This window comes from Hyla sarda, chromosome 1 (assembly GCF_029499605.1).
Source record: "Hyla sarda isolate aHylSar1 chromosome 1, aHylSar1.hap1, whole genome shotgun sequence".
Taxonomy (NCBI): Eukaryota; Metazoa; Chordata; class Amphibia; order Anura; family Hylidae; genus Hyla; species Hyla sarda.
The window spans coordinates 197,829,703-197,855,461 of record NC_079189.1 but is presented as its reverse complement, the minus strand read 5'-3'; the positions used below and the strand labels follow the sequence as shown (position 1 = coordinate 197,855,461).

The 25,759-nt window shown below is 44.7% G+C and overlaps 1 protein-coding gene across 6 annotated transcripts in view; it reads left to right on the top strand.

Moving 5' to 3' along the window:
* The window catches only part of MTTP (microsomal triglyceride transfer protein), a 137,910-nt gene that overhangs the window by 94,375 nt on the left and 17,776 nt on the right, over positions 1-25,759 (top strand). For all 6 annotated transcript variants that reach the window (XM_056566924.1, XM_056566934.1, XM_056566942.1 and 3 more), the window contains exons 12-13: positions 18,465-18,676; positions 22,007-22,104. In XM_056566924.1, the coding sequence (XP_056422899.1) occupies positions 18,465-18,676; positions 22,007-22,104 (310 nt within the window). The remainder of the gene's footprint in view (positions 1-18,464; positions 18,677-22,006; positions 22,105-25,759) is intronic.

Sequence of the window (25,759 nt, the reverse complement as noted above, 5' to 3'; positions counted from 1 at the left end):
GCTACCAGTAGCTCAGATTAAATGACATATTATGCCAATTATTTTATTTTTAAAATGAGAAGTTGAATTCAATTCACTTTTATGAGAATATGTTAGAACAGAGAATTAATGGGGGACAGACAGGTCGATCTGTCACAAAGACCGGAATCGCGATCAGTGTGTTGTCTTCCTGGCGCTCCAGTTCGGCACAACGTGGATTGGGTTGACAGGTTGCTGGGTGGGGCTGGAGAGGACCCAGCAGTCATGGTACATATTGGCACCAATGACAAAGTAAGAGGTAGGTGGAGTGTCCTTAAAAATTATTTCAGGGACTTAGGCCGCAAGCTTAAGGCAAGGACCTCCAAGGTAATATTTTCTGAATTACTACCAGTACCACAAGCCACACCAGAGAGGCAGCGGGAGATTAGGGAGGTAAACAAGTGGCTCAGAAGCTGGTGTAGGAAGGAGGGGTTTGGGTTCATGGAGAACTGGGCTGACTTCGCTGTCGGATACCGGCTCTACCGTAGGGACGGCCTGGACCTCAATGGGGAGGGTGCAGCTGTGCTTGGGGAGAAAATGGCTTGAAGGGTGGAGGAGTGTTTAAACTAGGGACTGGAGGGGGAGGGAACCTACAACATAGAGGGGGAAGATAGTGTAGATGGAAAGGGGGAAATGATTAATATACCTAGGGGTGGAGTGAAGGGAGGGCTTAGAATAGTTAATAGGGATAGGCTTCATAGGAAGAAAAAACATACACCTTTGAATTGCATGTTGACTAATGCCAGAAGTCTGGTTGATAATGTCTGAGGAGAATAATGACATAGTGGGTTTAAAATGATAGCTGTGACTGGGCGGTCAACATACAGGGTTATAGTCTATTCAGGAAGGATCGGACAAAATGGAAAGGGGGAAGAGTTTGTCTTTATGTGAAATCGAGTCTGAAGGCCGCACTGCGGGAGGATATATGGGAGGGAAACGATAATGTTGAGTCATTATGGGTAGAACTATATGGAGATAAAATTAAAAAAATTCTGATAGGGGTTTGCTATAAGCCACCAAACATAATGGAAGAGGCAGAATATCAATTACTGAGGAAAATAAACAAGGCAGCAAATCAGAATGAGGTGATAATACTGGGGGTCTTTAACTACCCTGATATAAATTGGGAGACTGAGACCTGTGAATCTCATAAAGGAAACAGGTTTCTGACTATAGCTAAAGACAATTATCTGTCCCAAATGGTGCAGGGCCCGACCAGAGGTGGCGCCCTACTGGACTTAATATTAACCAACAGACCTAACTAAGTAACTAATGTGCAGGTAAAAGGACACTTAGGAAATAGTGATCATAATATGATACATTATAACTTGTTCTTCAAAAAGGGAACCTCGCAAGGGGCCACAAAAACAATGGACTTTAGGAAAGCAAAGTTTGATCAACTCAGAGAAGCCCTTAACAATATAAAATGGGATACTGTCCTTAAAAACAAGAATATTGACACTAAATGGGAGACTTTTAAAAATATCTTAACTTCTCACTGTAAGATGTATATACCTTATGGTAATAAAAGGGTCAAAAATAAAAGAAAACCAATAAGGATGAATAAAAATGTTAAGGGGGCAATAAATGACAAAAATAAAGCATTTCAACTACTAAAACAGGACAGCAGTGAAGAAGCATTAAAAAAGATGTAGAGAAAAATGTAAAATATGTAAAAAAACAGATGAAAGCCCCAAAAATAGAGACAGAAAGACTCATTGCCAAAGAGAGTAAAACTAACCCCAAAATGTTCTTTAACTACAGTGATCCCTCAACATACGATGGTAATTCTTTGCATATGAACCATCGTTACTTGAATCCATCGTATATTGAGGGATCTGTGCAATAAAATATAGAAAGTTATACTCACGTGTCCCTGCCACTGCCCTGGATCATCGCTCTCCATCGCCGTCATCATGTCCCCGGGGTGCCCCTGCCGCTCCGAACAGTCACAGCTGCTCTGAATCATCGCTCTCCATAGCCATCATCACCAATGCTGCGTATGCCGTTCCTATTGGATGACGGGATGGTGTGCGCGGCAACGTGATGACGACGAAAGAGAGCGATAGCCATGCAGCGGAGCATGAAGAGGATGGTCCGGAACGTTGGGGACAAGTGAGTGACACTCACCAGAGCACATGGGGCACATTAAACGTCTATACGGTGGCAGCTGAAGCAGTCTGTGTCACGATGCCGGCTGGCAGGTAGTGGATCCTCTGTGCCAGAGAGGGATTGGCGAGGACCGCGCTAGTGGACCGGTTCTAAGCCACTACAGGTTTTCACCAGAGCCCGCCGCAAAGCGGGATGGTCTTGCTGCGGCGGTAGTGACCAGGTCGTATCCACTAGCAACGGCTCACCTCTCTGACTGCTGAAGATAGGCGAGGTACAAGGGAGTAGGCAGAAGCAAGGTCGGACGTAGCAGAAGGTCGGGGCAGGCAGCAAGGATCGTAGTCAGGGGCAACGGCAGGAGGTCAGGAACACGGGCTAGGAACAGACAAGGGAACGCTTTCACTAGGCACTAAGGCAACAAGATCCGGCAAGGGAGTGCAGGGGAAGTGAGGTAATATAGGGAAGTGCACAGGTGATCACACTAATTGGTAATTGGGAAGATTGGGCCAGGCACCAACATTGGTGCACTGGCCCTTTAAATCGCAGAGACCCGGCGCGCGCGCGCCCTAGGGAGCGGAGCCGCGCGCGCCGGGACAGGACCGACGGAGAGCGAGTCAGGTACGGGGACCGGGGTGCGCATCGCGAGCGGGCGCCACCCGTATCGCGAATCGCATCCCGGCTGGAGGCGGTACCGCAGCGCACCCGGTCAGTGGATCTGACCGGGGCGCTGCAGCAACGAGGATGAGGCGAGCGCTCCGGGGAGGAACGGGGACCCGGAGCGCTCGGCGTAACAGTACCCCCCCCCTTGGGTCTCCCCCTCTTCTTGGGGCCAAAGAACCTGAGGAAAAAAAACTCAATTTTTCCGTGATGAGGTCCGATGCACATTAGGAGGGGTTCTGTGCGGAAACGCACGAGACAGTCCAATCTTTTATTGTTAAAACAATAGATGTAGAGGGGTCTGGCGAGACTGGTCACAGGGACGTAGAATCTGTTGATAAGAGAGGCCAAAAAATTTTTTCCTGCAGATCCGGAATCCAAGAAGACCATAGTAGAGAAGGAGAAGGTAGAGGCAGATATCCGCACAGGCACAGTAAGGCGTGGAGAAGCAGAGTTGACATCAAGAACTGTGTCACCTTTGTGCGGAGTCAGCGTACGTCTTTCCAGGCGGGGAGGACGGATAGGACAATCCTTCAGGAAGTGTTCGGTACCGGCATAGTACAGGCAAAGATTCTCCATGCGGCGTCGTGTCCTCTCTTGAGGTGTCAAGCGAGACCGGTCAACTTGCATAGCCTCCGCGGCGGGAAGCACAGGAACGGATTGCAGAGGACCAGAGGAGAGAGGAGCCGGGGAGAAAAAACGCTTCGTGCGAACAAAGTCCATATCCAGGCGGAGCTCCAGACGCCATCCGGAAGAACGCATGTCAATGCGAGTGGCAAGATGAATGAGTTCATGTAGGTCAGCAGGAGTCTCTCGTGCGGCCAGAACATCTTTAATGTTGCTGGATAGGCCTTTTTTAAAGGTCGCGCAGAGAACCTCACTATTCCAGGACAACTCGTAAGCAAGAGCACGGAACTGAATGGCGTACTCGCCAACGGAAGAAACACCCTGGGCCAGGTTCAGCAGGGCAATCTCGGCAGAAGAAGCTCGGGCAGGCTCCTCGAAGACACCACGGACCTCAGCGAAGAAGGACTGGACTGTGGCTGTGGCAGAATCATTGCGGTCCCCATCAAATTTGTCCGGCAGGGACAAGCAGGGGTTAAGAACGGCCGGTTGCTGCGGAGGAGTTGCAGGAGCCGGCGGAGGAGATGGTTGTTGCAGCTGTAGCTGTGACTGAAGTTGCTGTATCTGCGGCAGCAGCTGCTGTATCTGTGACTGAAGACGCTGTGTCTCGGAGATCAAGTATGCCAGCTGTTGATCTCGTTGGGCGATCTTTTCGCCAAATTTGTCCGGCAGGGACAAGCAGGGGTTAGGAACGGCCGGTTGCTGCGGAGGAGTTGCAGGAGCCGGCGGAGGAGATGGTAGTTGCAGCTGTAGCTGTTGCTGTATCTGCGGCTGCAGCTGCTGTATCTGTGACTGAAGACGCAGTGCCTCGGAGGTCAAGTATGCCAGCTGTTGATCTCGTTGGGCGATCTTTAGGGCTAGCTGGGCGACCAGTGTAGGATCTTCAGCGGGATCCATGGCCGGATCTACTGTCACGATGCCGGCTGGCAGGTAGTGGATCCTCTGTGCCAGAGAGGGATTGGCGAGGACCGCGCTAGTGGACCGGTTCTAAGCCACTACAGGTTTTCACCAGAGCCCGCCGCAAAGCGGGATGGTCTTGCTGCGGCGGTAGTGACCAGGTCGTATCCACTAGCAACGGCTCACCTCTCTGACTGCTGAAGATAGGCGAGGTACAAGGGAGTAGGCAGAAGCAAGGTCGGACGTAGCAGAAGGTCGGGGCAGGCAGCAAGGATCGTAGTCAGGGGCAACGGCAGGAGGTCAGGAACACGGGCTAGGAACAGACAAGGGAACGCTTTCACTAGGCACTAAGGCAACAAGATCCGGCAAGGGAGTGCAGGGGAAGTGAGGTAATATAGGGAAGTGCACAGGTGATCACACTAATTGGTAATTGGGAAGATTGGGCCAGGCACCAACATTGGTGCACTGGCCCTTTAAATCGCAGAGACCCGGCGCGCGCGCGCCCTAGGGAGCGGAGCCGCGCGCGCCGGGACAGGACCGACGGAGAGCGAGTCAGGTACGGGGACCGGGGTGCGCATCGCGAGCGGGCGCCACCCGTATCGCGAATCGCATCCCGGCTGGAGGCGGTACCGCAGCGCACCCGGTCAGTGGATCTGACCGGGGCGCTGCAGCAACGAGGATGAGGCGAGCGCTCCGGGGAGGAACGGGGACCCGGAGCGCTCGGCGTAACAGTCTGCGCTGCCGGATAGCAGTTTATGCGATGGCTCGACATATAAAAGGATCGTATGTTGATGCTGCCTTCAACATACGATGGCCTCTGAGTGGCCATTGTATGTTGAAATTATGTCAGGGCCATCATAGGTCGGAGAATCACTGTATATAAATAGCAAAAAAGTTAAAAATGAAAGTGTTAGCCTTTTAAAAAATGATAAGGAAGAAATTATAAACGGGGATCAGTCAGAAGCAAATATATTAGATTAAATATATTCTTCTCCACTGTATTCATTGAGGAAAATGAAATGCCAGGTGAAATACAGTGTGATAAGGTAAACTCCCCAGTGCAGGTCACCTGTCTAACCCAGGAAGTACAGTGCCGCCTACAAAAAATCTAAATAGACAAATCACCAGGTTAAGATGGCATTCACCCCATGTTCTAAAGGAATTAAGTAATGTAATAGACAGACCCCTATTTTTAATATTCAGGGACTCTATAGTAACAGGTACTGTTCCCCAGTACTGGCGCATGGCAAATGTGGTGCCAATATTTAAAAAGGTCAAAAGGTGACCCCGGGAATTAAAGGCCTGTTAGTGTAATCTTCGTTGTATGTAAATTGTTTGAGGGTTTTCTAAGAGATGCTATTTTGGAGTATCTTAATAAAAATAAATGTATGACCCCATATCAGCATGGCTTGGATCGGTCCTGTCAAATTAACCTGATCAGCTTTTATGAGGAGGTGAGCTCCAGACTGGATTTTTCCAAAGCATTTGATACGGTGCCACATAAAAGATTTTGAGGTAGTACAGCTTCACTCCTAGCCCATTGATACACCTGTCTCGGAGCCGCCGGCACCGCCCCGGCTTCAAGACAATTAGAACTCAGAAAAACGAATATCCAGCACTGGGTGTTCAGATGAATTTCTTTGGCTCTTTGTTTAGGATCAACAGGATGCAAACAACACGGTACAAACTCTGACGCGTTTCACGCAATAATGCGCTTAGTCATAGAATAGTTTCTAGATACAATCGACGTGTTAAAATACTCTTGACGTTCAGTCACATGATACAATTAAAATCGACAGATAGAAAACATGGTATGGATTCAATACTTGTATTTCATTCGTGACCTCATAAATATTATATTTTGTGTTTCATTTTTTAGTTTTTTAATATTTAACACTTCATATAGTAGGAGCAGAAAGCACATAAATAAGGTATATATGATATTAGTAAACAGTGATCAAATCCAATCTATGGTTTAATCCTTGCGGGTGGATCGTTTTAAGTGAGAACATCCAAAATGTTTCTCTATTTAACAGAAGTCTCCGCAAATCTCCACCCCGAGGTTTCTTTTTTATTTTTTCTATACCTTTTACTCTGAGTGAGTTAGTGTTACCATTGTGAACTTCACAAAAATGTTTTGTTAAAGCTGAAACTCCTAGCTTAACTCCTTTCATATCCAAAAGATGTCTCCTAATGCGCACTTTCAATTGATTGCTCGTGGACCCTACATATTGCAACCGGCATACAATACATGAGGCTAAATAAATATACCACATATTCCGTGTTACAATTAATGTAACTTTTTATCGGGTATGTTACATTAGTAGCATACGACGTGAACTGATTTGACTTTTCCATGTACCCGCAGGTAATACATCTCATATGTCCACATCCTATGTTACCAGTGTATTTCAGCCACTGTGTACTTTCCTGGGCAGGACTGCTTTTTCTTCTATACAGACTAGGAGAGAGTACTGAACCTAAAGTCGGTCCTCTCCTAGGTACTATATTCACACCTGGTACGATAACTTCCCTCAGAACCGCATCTACCTCCAATACCGATAGGTATTTGGAGATGATGCGTTTTATAGCTGCAAACTGTGTGCTGTATTCTGTAACAAATGATGGCTTCCCATTTATTTTATTTGTGTTTTTACCTTAATTATTCAGAGTTTTTCATTGTTTCATTGTCTCTCTCTTTGGCTTTCTGCATAGCATTTTCTAAAAAAATTTCTATTTACCCCCTTTCTCCCAAACTGATATTTATTAGGTTTAGGGAATGTGTTAGTTCTTTATTCCTTTTTATTTCTGTTTTCAGGTGGGGACTCAGGAAAGCAATGTTCACTGTTTCCCCATTGCGAGAGGTGGCAGGCATCTTGGATGTACTGTTAACCCCCTCTCGCCAACGGTCAGCGCTTGGGGTTGTACCTCATGGGTCCGGGTCCCCCTACCTCCCTGTTCGCCTCGCTATGAGCTTGGTTTGCCGCAGGTGAAAATGCTGACTGAAGACTACAGTCTGAAGACTTCTTTAGGTAAGTTCTTCAGCATGAGGTGAGTATCTTTCTCTCCCTAGGTCTTGCAACAGGTTTGTTTTTTGGCCCTATCCTACAGAAGCTGGGACTGGCCAGGGGATATTTATTCCCTGCAGGGGGAGTATTTTTTATTATATGGGGGGGCAGTGGAGCTATCGGGCAGTGTTTGTTTGTACGGGCACTTTTATTAACAAGTGTGTATTTCACTGTACACGCCGCAGGCTTCTCCCTGCGGGCGGCTTGCATCTTTTTTACTTTCACTTTCGGCAGCCACGGCTGCCGATAGCACTTCGCCCCCTCCGTTCCCGGACGCACAGGACTCACTACAGGCGGCGTGTGTGCTCTGAGCAGGCGCCATTACAGAGGAGTTCCGCTGTATATCTTCAATGGCCCGGCGGACGTTAGCTCCTTCCACCTGGCGGCATAAGCGCCTCAGCAGCTTGAAAAGGGCCACCAATCAGCAATGTGCACGCGTGGGGCCATGCAGGGGCCAATCACAGAGCTCCTTGCGCTTACCCGGCCTCTTCCTCCTATTGGCCGGCTCTCTCCCTCAGCACGGTGTAGAGTTCTCCTCACAGCAGCTGCCTTGGGACACAGACTCTGGGTGAGACTGTTCATTTTTTTTTACTATGTCCGTGCTCAAAACTGTTCCTCCCTCTAAGCAGATTCCGGGAATATTAGTTACCCATTACCCTTGTAAAAGCTGCTCTGCAAAAATGTTTTGTTCTGCCTGCTCCACTGCTCCCCCAGACCCCCCTGCTATTTCTAACCCAGATGCCCCTTCAGACCTGGTGGGTTCGGCCGCCCCTCCAGCCTGGGTTTCCTCCCTCTCCCAGTCTATATCCGACTTGGCACAGGTCTCCCGTTATGTGGTGGCTGCCTTGGAGAGGTCTACCCTTTACCTGCCTTCTAGAAGGTCCCGTTCCCCTTCTCCCTACGCTTCGCATAAGCGTAATAGGGGTGTCTCCTCTGACTCTTCCCAGGAGTCTACTGGTAGGCACGGGCGTTCCTCTTGCAGGTCCCGCCCGACCACTTCTTCAGGCCACACGCATCACTCTTCTAGAGGACGTTCCCGCGGTCGCCCCTCTGGCTCTCCTGAACCACGTACCAGGTCGGAGTCTCCCTCTTCCAGGGCCGCCTCCACTCGTTCGCACTCTCCTGGAGAGCTAGCGGCCGAGGGTTCCGATTCGGCATCCGATTCGGAGGACCGTTTGGACTCAGTGGACACGGTGAACTCATTGGTTATGGCTATAAGAGACACCTTTAACCTAGAGGACCCAGGAACTTCGGATGCAGCTCTAGAGGTATCCTTTCATCGTGCCCGACCGGCACCCAAAGTGTTTAGCTCTCACGCTGAATTTGAGGCCATTCTAGAATCTGCCTGGAAGCACCCTGATAAGAAGTTTCAGGGACTGAAGAAAGTCCAAGCGCGATATCCTTTCGCCAATGACCTTGTTTCCAAAGTGACTTCCTCTCCGTCGGTGGATCCTCCCATTTCCCGCCTCTCCAAAGCTACTACCTTGCCTCTGGCGGATGCAGCGGCCTTCAAGGATCCTGCGGACAAAAAGGTTGAGTTGTTAGCAAAGTATGCCTTTGAAGCAGCGGGTTCTTCCCTGCTCCCTGCCTTCGCCTCCACCTGGGTGTCTGAGGCCCTCTCGGTTTGGCAGTCCCAACTCCTTCAGAGCATTCTTTCAGAGTCTCCCCCTGAAGAACTGTCTGCTCTGGCCCTCCAATGTTCCAAAGCTGGAGATTTCCTGTGTTCTGCTTCCTTGCACTCAGCTCGCTGCGCTGCTTATGCCACCGGTAATCTAGTGGCCCTCCGTCGTTCCTTTTGGCTTAAAACTTGGAACGCGGACGCTGCATCCAAGAAGTCTCTCACCAAGATTCGTTTTACTGGTTCCCGTCTTTTTGGCAAGCGCCTGGATGAGATTATCTCTGAGGTGACAGGGGGCAAGAGCTCTTTATTACCTCAAAACAAACCTAGCACTTCTTTCCATAGTAAGTCTTTTTCCTTTCGGTCCTTTTGGACATCTGTCCCCTCTAAAGGATCCAACCAGGTGCCTCCACGGGACAAGAAGGTTCCCTTTTTCAAGGCCCGTCCCTCGTGGAAGTCGGACACCAACCTGCCCGACCATTTTGCGGCCAAAGCGGGCAAACGCAAACCCACTTCTGCATGAAGGGACGCCCCCGCCCACAGCTTTTTTCGGGGTGGGAGGTAGTCTCTTGTTTTTTCGCAGACGTTTGGACCACGCACATTCAGGACTCCTGGGTCAGGGAGATGGTGTCCAACGGATACCGGATAGAATTTGCCTCCCTTCCGAGGGATCATTTTTTCCAGTCCCATGCTCCCCGATCTCCCTCGCTTGTGAGGGGATTTCGGGAGGCTCTTCAGTCCCTTCTGGTCCAGGGTGTTATCGTCCCAGTTCCTTCAAGGGAACGCTTTCGGGGGTTGTTATTCCAATCTTTTTGTGGTTCCCAAGAAAAACAGTTCTGTGCGGCCAAACCTGGATCTCAAACGTCTCAACCACCATCTTCTTATCCGCCATTTCCGAATGGAATCTCTCCGATCGGTGGTGGCATCTATGGATCAAGGGGAGTTTCTTTCCTCGGTGGACATCAAGGATGCCTTCCTCCACGTTCCAATTTTTCCCGGACACCAGCGGTACCTCCGATTTGCGGTTCCGGGAGGTCATTATCAATTTGTGGCTCTCCCCTTCGGTCTGGCCACAGCGCCATGAGTCTTTACCAAGATTCTGGCACCTGTGGTAGCTCTGTTACGGTCAAGAGGGGTCTCAGTGATACGCTACTTGGACGACCTTCTCATCAAGCCCCCAACAGAGCCCATTCTGGAGAATGTGAGCTTCACTCTTCAGACCTTATGTCGCTTCGGGTGGATGGTCAACCGAGACAAGTCGGTTCTCTCACCCACCCAGTCTCTGGTCTTCTTGGGGCTTCAGTTCGACTCTGCCTCGGCTCGGATTCGCCTTCCGCTGGACAAACGTCTGGCCCTCTTGTCGCTCCCTCCGGACACCATCCCCGGTCTCCATCAGTACTTGCATGGAAGTCCTGAGTCGGATGGTGGCAGCCATGGAGGCCATACCCTTTGCCCAGTTTCATTACCGTCCTCTTCAGCTGGTGATTCTTGCACGATGGGTCAGGTCCCCTTTCTCTCTCGATCGTGAGATTGTTCTCCCGCTCCGGACTCGGCGGTCTCTGCGCTGGTGGCTCCGCTCCCCTCTTCTTCTTCAGGGGTGTTCCTTCCTCCCCCTCCACTGGCAGGTGGTCACGATGGACGCCAGCTTGTCGGGCTGGGGGGGTGTCTTCAGGGATCAGACGGTTCAGGGCCTCTGGCCTCCCCTAGAATCCCTTCTTTCCATAAACATTCTGGAACTGAGGGCGATTTATCTTTGTCTGAAGCATTGGGAGTCCCTGCTTCTGGGTCACCCTGTCCGTGTCCAGTCGGACAATGCCACAGCTGTGGCATACATCAATCGTCAGGGCGGCACTCGCAGCTCAGCGGCCATGTCCGAGGTGCAAAAATCCTCCTCTGGGCGGAACAAGTGGTTCCAGCCATTTCGGCGATTCACATTCCAGGAGTTCTCAATTGGGAAGCGGATTTCGTCAGTCGGTCCTCAGCTGACCCCGGAGAGTGGTCTCTTTTTCCGGAGGTGTTCGCGCAGATCTGCGACCTCTGGGGGACCCCGGACGTGGATCTCTTCACGTCTCGACACAACCGGAAAGTACCAAAGTTTGTGTCAAAGTCCAGGGACCCCCTGGCTCTAGCCACGGATGCCTTAGTAATTCCGTGGTGGGGCTTTGTCCTGCCCTACCTGTTCCCTCTTCTCCCTCTCCTTCCCAGGGTCCTGAGGAAGCTCAAGGCGGAAGGAGTCCCCGCCATTCTGGTGGCTCCAGACTGGCCTCGAAGGGCATGGTACGCCGACGTGGTCTGGCTTCTGGAGGACATTCTGTTCCGCCTTCCTCTTAGTCCAGACCTACTGTCACATGGTCCCCTTTGCCACCCCAATTTACAGTCGCTGCATTTGATGGCGTGGCGGTTGAGACTGCAGTTCTAAGGGCCTGTGGCTTCTCTTCCCAGGTAATTCGCACCATGCTTAGGGCTCGCAAGCCCTCCTCTGCAAAAATTTACCACCATACCTGGCGGTCTTACTTTTTCTCCAGTTACCTTTTCCGTGCCCTGTCTCCTTTCCTTTTTACAGTCGGGGTTGGAACTAGGGCTGGCTCTCAGTTCCCTTAAGAGTCAGGTTTCGGCCCTTTCTATTCTTTTTCTTATAGCTATTACCTCCATTAGGAGAGTTTCTGAACTGGCAGCTCTCTCCTGCTGTTCTCCTTTCCTGATAATTCATCAAGACAACGTTGTTTTCCGACCAGATCCGTCTTTCTTGACTAAAATTGTTTCGGCTTTTTATCTCAACGAGGACATCATCCTTCCATCCTTTTGTCCCACTTCTTCTCATCCCAGGGAGCACCTGCTTCACAAATTAAATGTGGTTCGAGCAGTTCGGACTGATCTTTCCGTCACCTCTTCCTTTCGTCAGTGCGATTCTTTTTTCGTCCTTATGGAAGGCCGTCGGAAGGGACAGCCTGCTCCTAAGGCCACCATTTTTCGGTGGATCCGATGTGCTATTTCGGAAGCTTACCACTGCAAGGGGAGGACCCCACCTTGCAGGGTTTTTGGCTCATTCCACCCGCTCTGTGGGAGCATCCTGGGCTCTCCGAAACAAGGCCTCGGCCTCGCAGATCTGTAAAGCGGCCACTTGGTCGTCTTTGCACACTTTTTCTAAATTCTATCATGTTCATACCTTTGCATCGGCTGATGCTTGTCAGGACCAGGGCTGGCGGATGGTGAGGACACAGGAGATGGATCCTCTGTGCCAGAGAGGTGATGACGTGGGCCGTACCAGGGGAACGGAGTCTAGGGGGTTACTGGTATTCACCAGAGCCCGCCGCAAAGCGGGATGGACTTGCTGCGGCAGGTAACCCCCAGGTCGTTCCACCCGGTAGCGACTCAACCCCTTTGGCAGATGAGATGACGCGGTACAAAAGGACAAGGCAAGGCAAGGTCAGATGTAGCAGAAGGTCAGGGCAGGCGGCAAGGTTTGTAGTCAGGGGCAACAGCAAGGGTTCTGGAAAAACAGGGAAAGGACACACTGGAAACGCTTTCTCTAGGCACTAGGCAGCAAGATCCGGCAAGGACAGGAAGGGGAAGTGGTGTTTTATACGTTTTAAGGTGATTGGGCCAGGCACCAATTAATGGTGCACTGGCCCTTTAAATTTAAGAGAGCCGTCGCGCGCGCCCTAGAGAACGGGGCCGCGCGCGCCAGGAGGCCACAGCAGGCAGGGAGAGGTAAAAGGAACGGGATGCGACCCACGGGCGGACTTGTGCCGCCATGCGGATCACATCCCCGCCGGCAGCACTGAAGCAGCGCTTCCGGTCAGAGGGAAAGACCGGGGCGCTACAGGGAGGCAAACGCCGTGAGCGCTCCGGGATGGATGCGGGACCCGGAGCGCTCGGCATTACAATGCTAGTCTGGGCCGTAAGGTGTTGCAGGCGGTGGTGGTACAGCCGTCCCAAGGGACGGCTTTGGTATGTCCCAGAGTCTGTGTCCCCAATGGAGCCGATAGAGAAAAGGAGATTTTTTTAGACTTACCATAAAATCTCTTTCTCGAAGGATCCATTGGGGGACACAGCTCCCGCCCCTTTTCTGGGGTTCCTTTTTCGGTTATCTGTCCGAGGGAGTGTTCAGTTATTGTTTCTTCGGGTTCTCAGACAGTTCATGTTTTTTTTTCCTTTAACCTGTCGGTCTCCTCCTATTGCTCTGAGACTAAACTGAATTGCTCAGTGGCCTGGAGGCGGGTATATCCTGCTGGGAGGAGCCGACTACCCAGAGTCTGTGTCCCCCAATGGATCCTTCGAGAAAGCGATTTTACGGTTAGTCTAAAAAATCTCCTTTTTTCGGCTTTATTGAGGTTACCTAATGTGTTGTGATGGACAGTGTTCTCATATAATTTAATCAGATCCCGCTCAACCAACACCTGGTATCTATCCAGGGCCTCTGTGCGGGAGGCCACAGGATAGAAACCAGGGCTGGGGGTGCGAAAACTGCGGCCCACCATATCATTATTACTGTCAGCCGACTCTTTTTCCATACCTCTCAACATAAGTAAATATTTTGATCAACAAAATTAGCACAAGATACTACATCACTATCACTTCTATCATTAACATCACTACTTTCTTCTACATTCCCCTCTGAGAAGATATGTTTTACGTAAAGTTAAATCTCTTGCAAATTTATTCACATCTAGAATTGTTTTAAATAATTGAAAACTACAAGTTGGAACAAAATTTAAACCTTTGCATACTAATGACAATTGAGAGTCTGTTAGGACACATGCAGATAGATGAAGTACAGGACTTATCTTGTTGTGAGAAGCGGCAAACGCAGGGGATATCTCGTTTCACCTCCTGTGTTTGCGTCCCGCTCTCCTCCTTCCCCGTTTGGGTATGCTTTCGGTTTTGTTCCTATTCCTCCATGAGTTGAGTGAATGGATTCCATGGAAGACTCCCTCGATAATCCACAGTGAAAGTCCTCCTGGGTAATGTCTGTATCTGAAAAACTCATTCGTCTTGCAGCGTCTCCTTGTGGTTGATTTTTAGATTTTTTATTATTATTTTTATTTTTAGATTTAGATGATTTGCGAAGAATAGAGCGAGGAGTGTGTTCTTGTCCATGAACCATGTGAAGACTTGGTCTTTTTTTATAATCGGTGGTGTCCCGTTCAAATTTATTCTTTTTTAATTCCATTATTTCCTTCTCAACAAAGTCCAACTTATCAAGTATTTTTATTTCCAAGTCTTTAAAGTCCTTATGGTCTTGAAATGGAATAATAGTTGCTTTCATTTCTTCCAATTCTTTTTGTAAAGAACACAATTTCTCCTCCTCTATTATGTATGACATTAATTTTCTGGAGCATTCAAGGAGTGCATTGTCCCATTTAGCTTCGAATTTGGTCGAATACATTTTCATAGGTCTCTTTTTTAATCAAAGACCTCTTGGTACTATTTCCTCGGCTAAATATGTAAAAAGTTCTTTATGGTCCCACCATGTTTTTAATTCTTTAATCGTGGATTTCTCCAACTGTGGCATTAAAAACAACATGTCCGTAGGAGCAGGTGCATTATTCCCCCTTTCCTGACGTACAAAGACTTACCTGGCTTTGGTGTCTCTCAGGTTCCGTCATAAGACTTTGCTTTTTCGTGGTTCCACCTGTTGATCCTGGTGTCCTTGTATCCCGATCCTCTGTAGTGGCCAATTTATCCATTTCTGGAACAGCAGGAGGAGCACGTTTCACGGTGCACACGAACAGCAATACTGGAGGTAGTATAGCTTGGGGGAAAAATACTCACCATCATTGGCAAATATTTTTATGATATTTTGGGAAATACAATATATTTTTACATTGGACAATCCCTTTTTATGAGTGCATACAATGGATAGGTCGTTTTATAGATGACCTGCTCACTATATGGAAGGGTACAAGGCAACAATACAATGCATTTGTGGAGTATATAAACAGTAACAGCTTAAATTTTAAATTTACTTCACATATAGATCAAGAAAACATTTTTTGGATGTAACATTATTTACATATAACAACAAAGTGATCTTTAGATCCTATTGCAAGGAAACAGCCACTAATTCCATATTACTAGCAACTTCATGCCATCCCAAACACGTCACCAAAAGTATACCGTATGGGGAACTATGCAGACTAAAGAGAAATTGCACACAAAATGAGATATTTTTACAAGAATCAAAGGAACTCAATATCAGATTGGGAGAAAGGGGGTACATAGAAAAGAATTTAGAAAATACTATGCAGAAAGCCAAAAAGAGAGACAGAGGAACTTTAATAAGAAAAACTCTGAATAATTCTGGTAAAAACACAAAATCAATAGGAAACCATCATTTGTTACAGAATACAGCACACAGTTTGCTGCTATAAAACGCATCATCTCCAAATAGCTACTGGTATTGGAGGTAGATGCGGTTCTGAAGGAAGTTATCGTACCAGGTGTGAATATAGTATCTAGGAGAGGACCGACTTTAGGTTCGGTACTCTCTCCTAGTCTGTATAAAAGTAAAAGCAGTCCTCCCCAGGAAAGTACACAGTGGCTGAAATACACTGGTAACATAGGATGTGGACAGATGAGATGTATTACCTGCGGGTACATGGAAAAGTCAAATCAGTTCACGTGGTATGCTACTAATGTCTATGCTACTAATATCCGATAAAAAGTTACATTAATTGTGAATGTGGTATATTTAGCCTCATGTATTGTATGCCGGTTGCAATATGTAGGGTCCACGAGCAATCAATTGAAGGTCCGCAGTAGGAGACATCTTTTGGATATGAAAGGAGTTAAGTTAGGAGCTTCAGCTTTAACAAAACATTTTTGTGAAGTTCACAATGGTAACACTAACTCACTCAGAGTAAAGGGTATAGAAAAAATTAAAAAGAAACCTTGGGGTGGAGATTTGCGGAGACTTCTGTTAAATAGAGAAACATTTTGGATGTTCTCACTTAAAACGATCCACCCGCAAGGATTAAACCATAGATTGGATTTGATCACTGTTTACTAATATCATATATACCTTATTTATGTGCTTTCTGCTCCCACCATATGAAGTGTTAAATGTTAAAAAACAAAAAAAATGAAACACAAAATATAATATGTATGAGTTCATACGATTGAAATACAAGTATTGAATCCATACCATGTTATCCATCTGTCGATTTTAATTGTATCATGTGACAGAATATCAAGAGTATTTTAACATGTGGATTGTATCTAGAAACTTTTCTATGACTAAGCGCATTATTGCGTGAAATGCGTCTGGTTTGTACCGTGTTGTTTGTATCCTGTTGATCCTAAATAAAGAGCCAAAGAAATTCATCTGAACACCCAGTGCTGGACATTTGTTTTTCTGTGCACATAAAAGATTGGTGCATAAAATGAGAAGGATTGGGCTGGGGAAAAATGTGTGCAAGTGGGTAAGTAACTGGCTCAGTGATCAGAAACAGAGGGTGGTTATTAATGGTACTTATTCTGATTGGGTGACTGTTACTAGTGGGGTACCACAGGGGTCAGTCTTGGGTCCTGTTCTATTTAATATATTTATTAAAGGAGTAGTCCAGTGGTGACCCAGTGGTGAACAACTTATCCCCTATCCTAAGGATAGGGGATAAGTTTGAGATCGCGGGGGGTCCGACCGCTGGGGCCCCCTGCGATCTCCTGTATGGAGCCCCGACAGCCCGCGGGAAGGGGGCGTGTCGACCTCCGCACGAAGCGGCGGCCGACACGCCCCCTCAATACAACTCTATGGCAGAGCCGAAGCGCTGCCTTCGGCAATCTCCGTCTCTGCCATAGAGTTGTATTGAGGGAGCGTGTCGGCCGCCGCTTCGTGCGGGGGTCGACACCCGCTATCTGGCCGTAGAGCCTGGCCCCCGTACAGAGAGATCGCAGGGGGCCCCAGCGGTCGGACCCCCTGCGATCTCAAATTTATCCCCTATCCTTAGGATAGGGGATAAGTTTTTCACCACTGGACTACCCCTTTAATGACCTTGTGGAGGGGTTGAATAGTAAAGTAGCAATCTTTGCAGATGATACTAAACTCTGTAAAGCAGTAAACACTATAGAGGACAGTGCACTGTTACAAATGGATCTGGATAGGTTGAAGGTTTGGGCTGAGAAATGGCAGATGAGTTTCAACACTGATAAATGTAAAGTAATGCACATGGGGAAGAAAAATTCGGGCTGGGATTATGTATTAAAGGGGAGAACACTTGGGACGACTGACGTGGAAAAGGACTTGGGAGTCTTAGTTAATAGTAAATTTAGCTGTAGTGACTAGTGTCGGGCAGCTGCTGCCAAGGCTAATAAAATCATGGGGTGCATCAATAGTGGCATAGATGCCCACGACAAGGAAATAATTCTACCACTGTACAAATCACTAGTCAGACCACACATAGAATACTGTGTACAGTACTGGGTACCAGTGTACAAGAAAGTTATATTGGAGCTGGAGAGGGTTCAAAGATGGGCAACCAGAGTAATACGTGGAATTGGAGGACTACAGTACCCAGAAAGATTATCAGAATTGGGGTTATTTAGTTTAGAAAAAAGAAGGCTTAGGGGCGACCTAATAACTATGTATAAATATATCAGGGGACAGTACAGAGATCTCTCCCATGATCTATTTATACCCAGGATTATATCCACAGCAAGGGGGCATCCTCTACGTTTACTGTAAGAGCAGCGAGACTGTGAAATTCTCTCCCGGAGGAGGTGGTCATGGTTAACATGGTAAAAGAATTTAAAAGTGGTCTGGATGCATTTTTGGAGAATAATAACATCGCTGGTTATGTATACTAGATTTATAGGGACAGAACGTTGATCCAGGGATTTATTCTGATGCCAAATTTGGAGTCGGGATATAATTTTTACCTCTAGTATGAGGGTTTTTTGCCTTCCCCTGGATCAACTCAGTAGAGACTCATTAGGGGTATAGGTTGAATTTGATAGACTCTGGTAGAGATGAGCGAATTTACAGTAAATTCGATTTGTCACAAACTTCTCGGCTCGGCAGTTGATGACTTATCCTGCATAAATTAGTTCAGCTTTCAGGTGCTCCGGTGGGCTGGAAAAGGTGGATACAGTCCTAGGAAAGAGTCTCCTAGGACTGTATCCACCTTTTCCAGCCCACCGGAGCACCTGAAAGCTGAACTAATTTATGCAGGAAAAGTAATCAACTGCTGAGCCGAGAAGTTTGTGACGAATCGAATTTACTGTAAGTTCGCTCATCTCTAGACTCTGGTCTTTTTTCAACCTTATGAACTATGTTACTATGTAATGTTTCTAATGTACTACATTGCACATAGTTATCACAGATATTAGAAAGTTTTTCCTTTGTAGATGCTGTCAACATTAAAGTGTATGTTTGTGTCTGAACACCATTTTTGAGTTCATAGGAAAAGATAGATCATAGATTTTTTTGTTTCATTTTTATGTTGTTACTAAAATATATTTTCTTATTAAACCAGGTAAAAAAGGTCATGAATAGAATCTACCACCAGAATTATAAAATACATGAAAAAACTGTAAGAACGGCAGCAGCAGATATTATACTGAACAGCCAGCCTACATACATGGAAGTTAAAAATCTGCTTCTTTCTATTGGCGAGCTCCCACTAGAGATGAACAAGTATATGCTATCTGTGTTTCAGGATATTCTTCAATTTGAGATGCCAGCCAGGTACATGAAAATATGAATTTATTGTTAGCGATGCTTCTTAAAGGCATTAGAGTATGCTCATGTTGCTTGTTCCTCCTGGTAAAATATGGCTAGCTACATAAAGGGCATAGAGCGGTTCTGTTAACATTGTTTAATAGATAACATTTCACTTCCCATGTCTTAACTACCTACATCAGCCTTATATTTATTATACCTTTTTTGCTTTAAAGGGGTATTCCTGCCTTAGACATCTTATCCCCTACTGAAAGGATAGGGAATAAGATGTCTGATCGCGGGGCAGCTACTCCAGAGACGTGATGTCACCCCAATCCCCCTCCATTCATGTCTGATGAGAGTAAATTTATATATGCTGCATTCACTGTGGATTTTACCTGTGCATTTGCACAACAGATGCAATACATGTGGATAAGAATTTACAAATTTCAAAACATTCTGTGGAAATTATCCAAATGGACATTTATCTAATTTTAAAGGGAATCTGTCAGCTTTATATCATGCTTAGAGCTCAAGGGTCAATGAGTGTTTTTTAGCCACAGCATGTATGCCTCCCCTCTCCCCTACCTGCTCTGCATGATTGATGTACAGGACTTCCATACCAGCACTAAGCCCTGTACATCAGTCAGTCAAGGCAGGGAGGTGTGGTGGTGGTGGTGGAGGGGCAGAGATGAACATGCTGCCGCTTGGCAATGCCTCCTTGACATTTGAGCTCTGAGCGTAATATAGAGCTGACAAATTCCCTTTAACATATGCAGCATGTCAATTTCTGTTGTGTATTTATTACTGCGGATTTTGCTCTTTTCAATGTAGCTGGGAAATAGCCAATGTGCTTTTTAACCTTTTCAGACATTTGAAAGCTTGAGGAAATGTTCACACATGGTGTTTTGCTCAATATTTTACTCAGTTATTTTAAAGGGTACCTTTCATCAAAAAAACTTTTGATATATTATAGATTAATGTGTGCAGAATAACTTTTCAATAGTATGTTATTAAAAAATATGCTTCTTTCTATTTAATTTTCCACTTTGAAAAAATGACCACTAGGGGTCTCCCGGAACACAAACTCACCATTGCTCATTGCCATGGAGCAGTGCTGAGCTTGTTTGTGTCCCGGCTGCAGTCTGAGATTTAGGACTCCAGCATGAGTCTGAAATCTATAAAGAAGGACTGGCAGGGAGACCCCTAGTGGTCATTTTTTCAAAGTGGAAAATTAAATAGAAAGAAGCATATTTTTTTATAACATACTATTGGAAAGTTATTCTGCATACATTAATCTATAATATATAAAAGTTTTTTTGATGAAAGGTACCCTTTAACCAAAACCAGGAGTAGAACAGACACAGAAAAAAGTACAAATCTTTCTTACACTTTTTCTCTGTGTTGGTTCCCCACCTGGACATAGCCAGACACAGGGATATCCATTTGACATTTCACAACTGTATATTCTGCACAAGCTTGAATATGAATTTTAATAATACATCTTGATAACATACACAAACTTATCAGATGTTTGTTCAAGCACTGTGCAGCCCCTTTCTAAGCAGTTCAGAAAAAAACATTGAGTTAAATGAAAAAAATATTTCTGTCACTAAATACAGATTTTTTTTAGATTAAATTTTAAAAGAAGAAAAATCAAATGAAAGGTACATTTCCTGTACTAGACCAACACCATTAACTTCTGCACCATCATAAATCTAATAATGAATATATCATTCTGTTGTTAAAAACTTTCAGGGAAAAACCACTATGCCTCACTGGACTTCCAAGAATATTAACCCCCTCCTGACATCTGATGTACCTGTATAGGAGCTAAGTTCACTCCATATTTGACAGGTGCTGTTAACTACAGCTGACACTTGCTGTCCGCTGCTGTGATCAGAGATGTGATATAAATAAAATAAAGTTTTTAAACAGATTAAAAAAAATATGCATAAAACCCTTTGGCCATTTATCATAAAACAATTTCAGGAATGCAAATTTTTATATATATAAAAGCCAAAAACTTTAAATGGGTAATTCTGTAATAGAAAAACAGAGCTACATTAATTTCTTTTAAATGGGCACTCTCATTAAAACATTTTTTGCTATTGCACTCCTTATGGTAAATAAGAAATCTTTCTAATATACTTTGTTTAAAAAAAAGTTTTCTATGTTTTGTTTGTGTTTAAAAAAGCTGCCACTAGGTGTCTCCCTACTTGTCCAGAGCAAATTTTCCCCCATCTTTTCACAGACTTTGGACTCCTGCTGGCCTGGCAGAAGTCCAAACACAGGAAATGCAGTCTGGAGTGCTGAGGGGGGGGTGTGCAGCCTCATCCAATCATAGCTCCTCTCACACTTAACTGCTGTTTGCTGTTAGTTGCAGAGTAAGGGAGGAAGTTCTCCCCTGTAAGGCTTGAGATGATGTCACATCTGCTGGGTAATGCCCCTTCCCAGTCTGTGAACCTGAACCTGAGGCTGAGCAGAAAATACAGAGCAATATCAAGGTAGAAAACTAAAAAATAATAAAAAATAAAGGCAGAGGGTGGTTTATCATGATGGGGGCAGTGAACTGGGAGAATTATAAAATTTATCAAGTTACTGAGAGATACGCTTTAAAAACAGCACCACACCTGTCATCAGGTTGTGTGTGGTATTACAACTTGGTTTCAGCCACTTTGCAATTGAGCTGCAAAACTAAACCTAACCTGCAGACAAACGTGGTGTAGTTTTTTTTTTTTAAAGAAATTAGCTTTGGATAACCCCTTTAAATAATGATGAAATTTCTCTTGTAAACTGAATAACTAATAAAATGGATTAAAAAGTAATCAAATGCTGTATGCACCCCATAATAGCACCAATAAAAATGATAGCTCATTCTGCAAAAAAAACACCCTCACTCAAGTCCATTGAAATAAACATAAAAAGGCATGTCAGAATATGGCAATGCAAAACAGATTATTAAGTAGTAAAAAAAAACGATATTCATTTGGTATTGTTGTAATTTTACTGACACGCAGAATGTATATAGCAAAGTGTGTACAAAAATTTATATAGCAAAGTGTGACAAAAATATATTGAGATAAAAAGAGGAATTTTGCCAAATGTACTTGGAAACTCTTCTGTTTCTTCCCATTGAAAACATAATAATACAATATAAAGTGATTATTTGTTTTTCCTTATTGTAATTTTGGCTAAAAATAGTTTTACAACACTGTCTGTATAGCTACAAGGTATTAAATATATGAAATGGAAGCTGTCTGTAGTAATTTCCCAAAGTTGCTCAGTATGACTGAAAAATGGATCTACAGTTCTGTTTGCTGCCAGTAATACGTACATGTCTGTTCTGTACTTTAGTAAGCTCATTCGACAAGTGTTGAAGGATATGAAGGTTCATAACTATGATCGCTTTTCAAAGCCTGGATCCTCATCTGCTTACTCAGGATATGTGATACGTATGTTGCACATTCTCTGTTTTCCTATTCCCTTACATCTACAATCTCAAGGATAAACATACGGCTATAGTATAGCCTGTATAGGGATGTATGGTGTCTAAAAAGCTCGGTTGAAGTTACATCCCTTGCTAATGATTGCAGTTAGTATGTCTATCATTGGTGTAATATAAATAGACCACTATATTAAATACACAAGAGATGAAATTGAATGGAAACATCTGAATATGTATTATCAAGTACAGTATATCTAATTTATTAAACATGCAAAGATCTTATAGGCATCTAACTTTAGTAAATGCTGTTTAAGCAATCAATGTTTATGCACCTGACAAAGACATGGAAAGTGTTTTTCTGAACTTATATTGGTTCAGAGAAAGCTGTAGTAAAGCACTTAGGGTGTGTTCACACGGCCGTCTGTCCCCGTTCCCCCCCCCCCCCCCCCATGTCTAGATTCCATTGCTGCTGCTGGTAAAATGGATGTAAAATAATCCCATTGATGTCAATGGGATTTTTATTTACAATCCTTTCACATCCGTTTGCACCCGTCTGCACTCATTTCCGTTTTTACTTACGGGAGAAAAGATGGTGCATGCAGTATTTTTTCTCCCGTCAAAAAAAAACGGAAGAAAAAATGGATACAGTGAATTTAACATTGAAGTCTATGGAAAACGGATGAGCCTTTAATGTCATCCTTTTGCAATCCGTTCTTTGATGTGTTTTTTTTGGTTTATTAACTTGACGGGAGAAGAACGGGATGGGACTAGACGGCCGTGTGGACACAGCCTTATTATGGAATCACCGTACCCAGCTTTGTTAATTCATAGCAAAGACACAAATAACAGATTTTACACGAATCAATGTTTACATAATAGCTATACATTCTAGCTTGATGAAGCATACCTCAAACAAATAAAAGGAAATTATTTCAATTATTTCAATAAATGTCAAGACTAAAAGTGAGGTTAAAGGTTAAAGGGGTTCTTTTGAGTTTATTAACAAACTACAGCTAGGAGCACCAGTGTTTCGGTCCACCCTGATGCCTCTGTTTACTGATGACATACTCCTCCTGCTCTGCTCATGACATTCGGACCCTGCTGCAGGGTCTGTACATTTAAGTTCAAGAAAAAAATAATACAAGTAGCAAACATTGCAATAGAGAGAATAATTTCCACAGAAAGTAAAAAGAACAGAAAAATATTTTTCACCTACATAAATAATATGAAAATTAAAACTGAAAATACAAATTTTCATTTTCACACTTTAGTCTTTTCCTCCATATGATGGCTTAATTTTTGCGCCACCAATTCTACTTTGTAAGGACATTACATGAAACAGCCTCCAACCACTCAGGGATTTAATTGGCGCAACAGGTGAATAGCAGCAATAGCCGCAAGGACACTCAGGCAGTAACGAGATACAGTAAAAAATAGATTTAATCCGAACAACGCGTTTCAACGCCATGACCGGCGTCTTCATCAGGTTCACAAAGAATGAATGACCACACTACATATATATAGGAAGAAAATACAATAAAATTAATGACTTGATTGACTTACATGTCGATCCGGGAACCTGAGGTCAGCTGACAAGGCGGAAGTCAGCTGACCTCACATTCCCGGATCGGCATGTAAGTCAATCAAGTCATTAATTTTATTGTATTTTCTTCCTATATATATGTAGTGTGGTCATTCATTCTTTGTGAACCTGATGAAGACGCCGGTCATGGCGTTGAAACACGTTGTTCGGATTAAATCTATTTTTTTCTGTATCTCGTTACTGCCTGAGTGTACTTGCGGCTATTGCTGCTATTCACCTTTTGCGCCAATTAAATCCCTGAGTGGTTGGAGGCTGTTTCATGTATCTTGACACCAAATTTCTGGTGGTGGGATCGGCTGCATGTTGGAACCTATACTTACATGCTGACTTCAGTGTTGTGCCTGACTGGTAGCACAACCCACGGGGTGAGCAATTTTCAATCAATATTGTTTGAGACTCTCTCACCCTAATTTATTGCATTACGGAGCGCTCTGTGGTTTCTTTTGTAATGACATCAGTCATTTTACCCACAAATCTATGGCGACACAGAAAGAAAAATCATTGTGCGACAAAATGGAAGAAAAAACGCCATTTTGTAACTTTTGGGGGCTTCCGTTTCTACGCAGTACATTTTTCGGTAAAAATGACACGTTCTTTTTATTCTGTAGGTCCATACAATTAAAATTATTCCCCTACTTATTTAGGTTTGATTTTGTATTACTTCTGCAAAAAATCATAACTACATGCAGGAATATGTTTACGTTTAAAATTGTCCTCTTCTGACCCATTTTTTTGCGCTGTGATCTGAAGTTTTTATTGGTACCATTTTTGTTTTGATGGGACTTTTTGGTCGCTTTTTATTATTTTTTATGGTATAAAAAGTGACCAAAAATATGCTATTTTGGACTTTGGAATTTTTTTTGGTGCGTACGCCATTGACCGTGCGGTTTAATTAAAAATATATTTTTGTATTTTTGTAGTTTGGACATTTACGGCGATACCACAAATGTTTATATTTATTTTTATTTACACAGTTTTTTTTATGGGAAAAGGGGGGTGATTCAAACTTTTCTAAGGGAAGGGGTTAAATCATCTTTCTTAACTTTTTTTTTCACTTTTTTTTTTGCAATGTTATAGCCCCCATAGGGGACTATAACATGCAGTACATTGATTCAATACACTGATCACTGCCATTGCAATGCAATGGCAGGGATCAGTGTTATCGGTGGTTGATTGCTCAAGCCTGGATTTCAGGCTTGGAGCAATCAATCGGCGATCAGACGCGCAGGAGGCGTTCTAGCTGATCGGGAAATCATGATTTTTACCGCGATGGTCCCGATCAGCCCGACTGAGCTGCCGGGAAGCTTTTACTTTCACTTTAATCGTGGCGATCAACTTTGACTGCATCTAAGTAGTTAATGCCGGACATCAGCCTGATCTGCGATGTCACTGCATTAGCCACGGGTCCCAGTTGCTTATAGCAACCGGGACCCATCGGGTATGATGCACGCTCACCTGCTGAGCACGCGTCATACCTCGGGAGCCGCTTTTGGACGTTTATAAACGTCCATATGCGGCAAGGGGTTAATGACTTTGTAGAGGGATTACTGAGTAGAATTTTAATATTTGCAGATGACACTAAACTGGGTAAGGTGATCACCACAGAGGAGGATAACATAATATTACAGAGGGATCTGGGGAAAACGGAGGCTTGGGCACAGACATGGCAAATTAAATTTATTGTGGATAAATGTAAGGCTATGCACTTGGGCCAAGGCAACAAGATGTATCACTATGTGCTAAATATTTAAATACTAGGTAAATCTACTACCGAAAAGGACTTGGTGGTATTGGTGGACAGTAAGCTTAACTTTAGTGACCAGTGTCAGGCAGTGGCTGACAAGGCTATTAAAATAATGGAATGTATCAAGAGAGGCATTGAGGCTTGTGACAAGAACATAGTTTTGCCTCTGTAGAAATCACTAGTGAGACCACACATGGAGTATTGTGTTCTGTACATAAACAGCTTTATGACTGTACTTGTTTTTTTTTAAATTAAAATTACTTACCATTTATTTGTTTGAGGGATATTCCATAAAGCTATGGCTGTGATTAATGT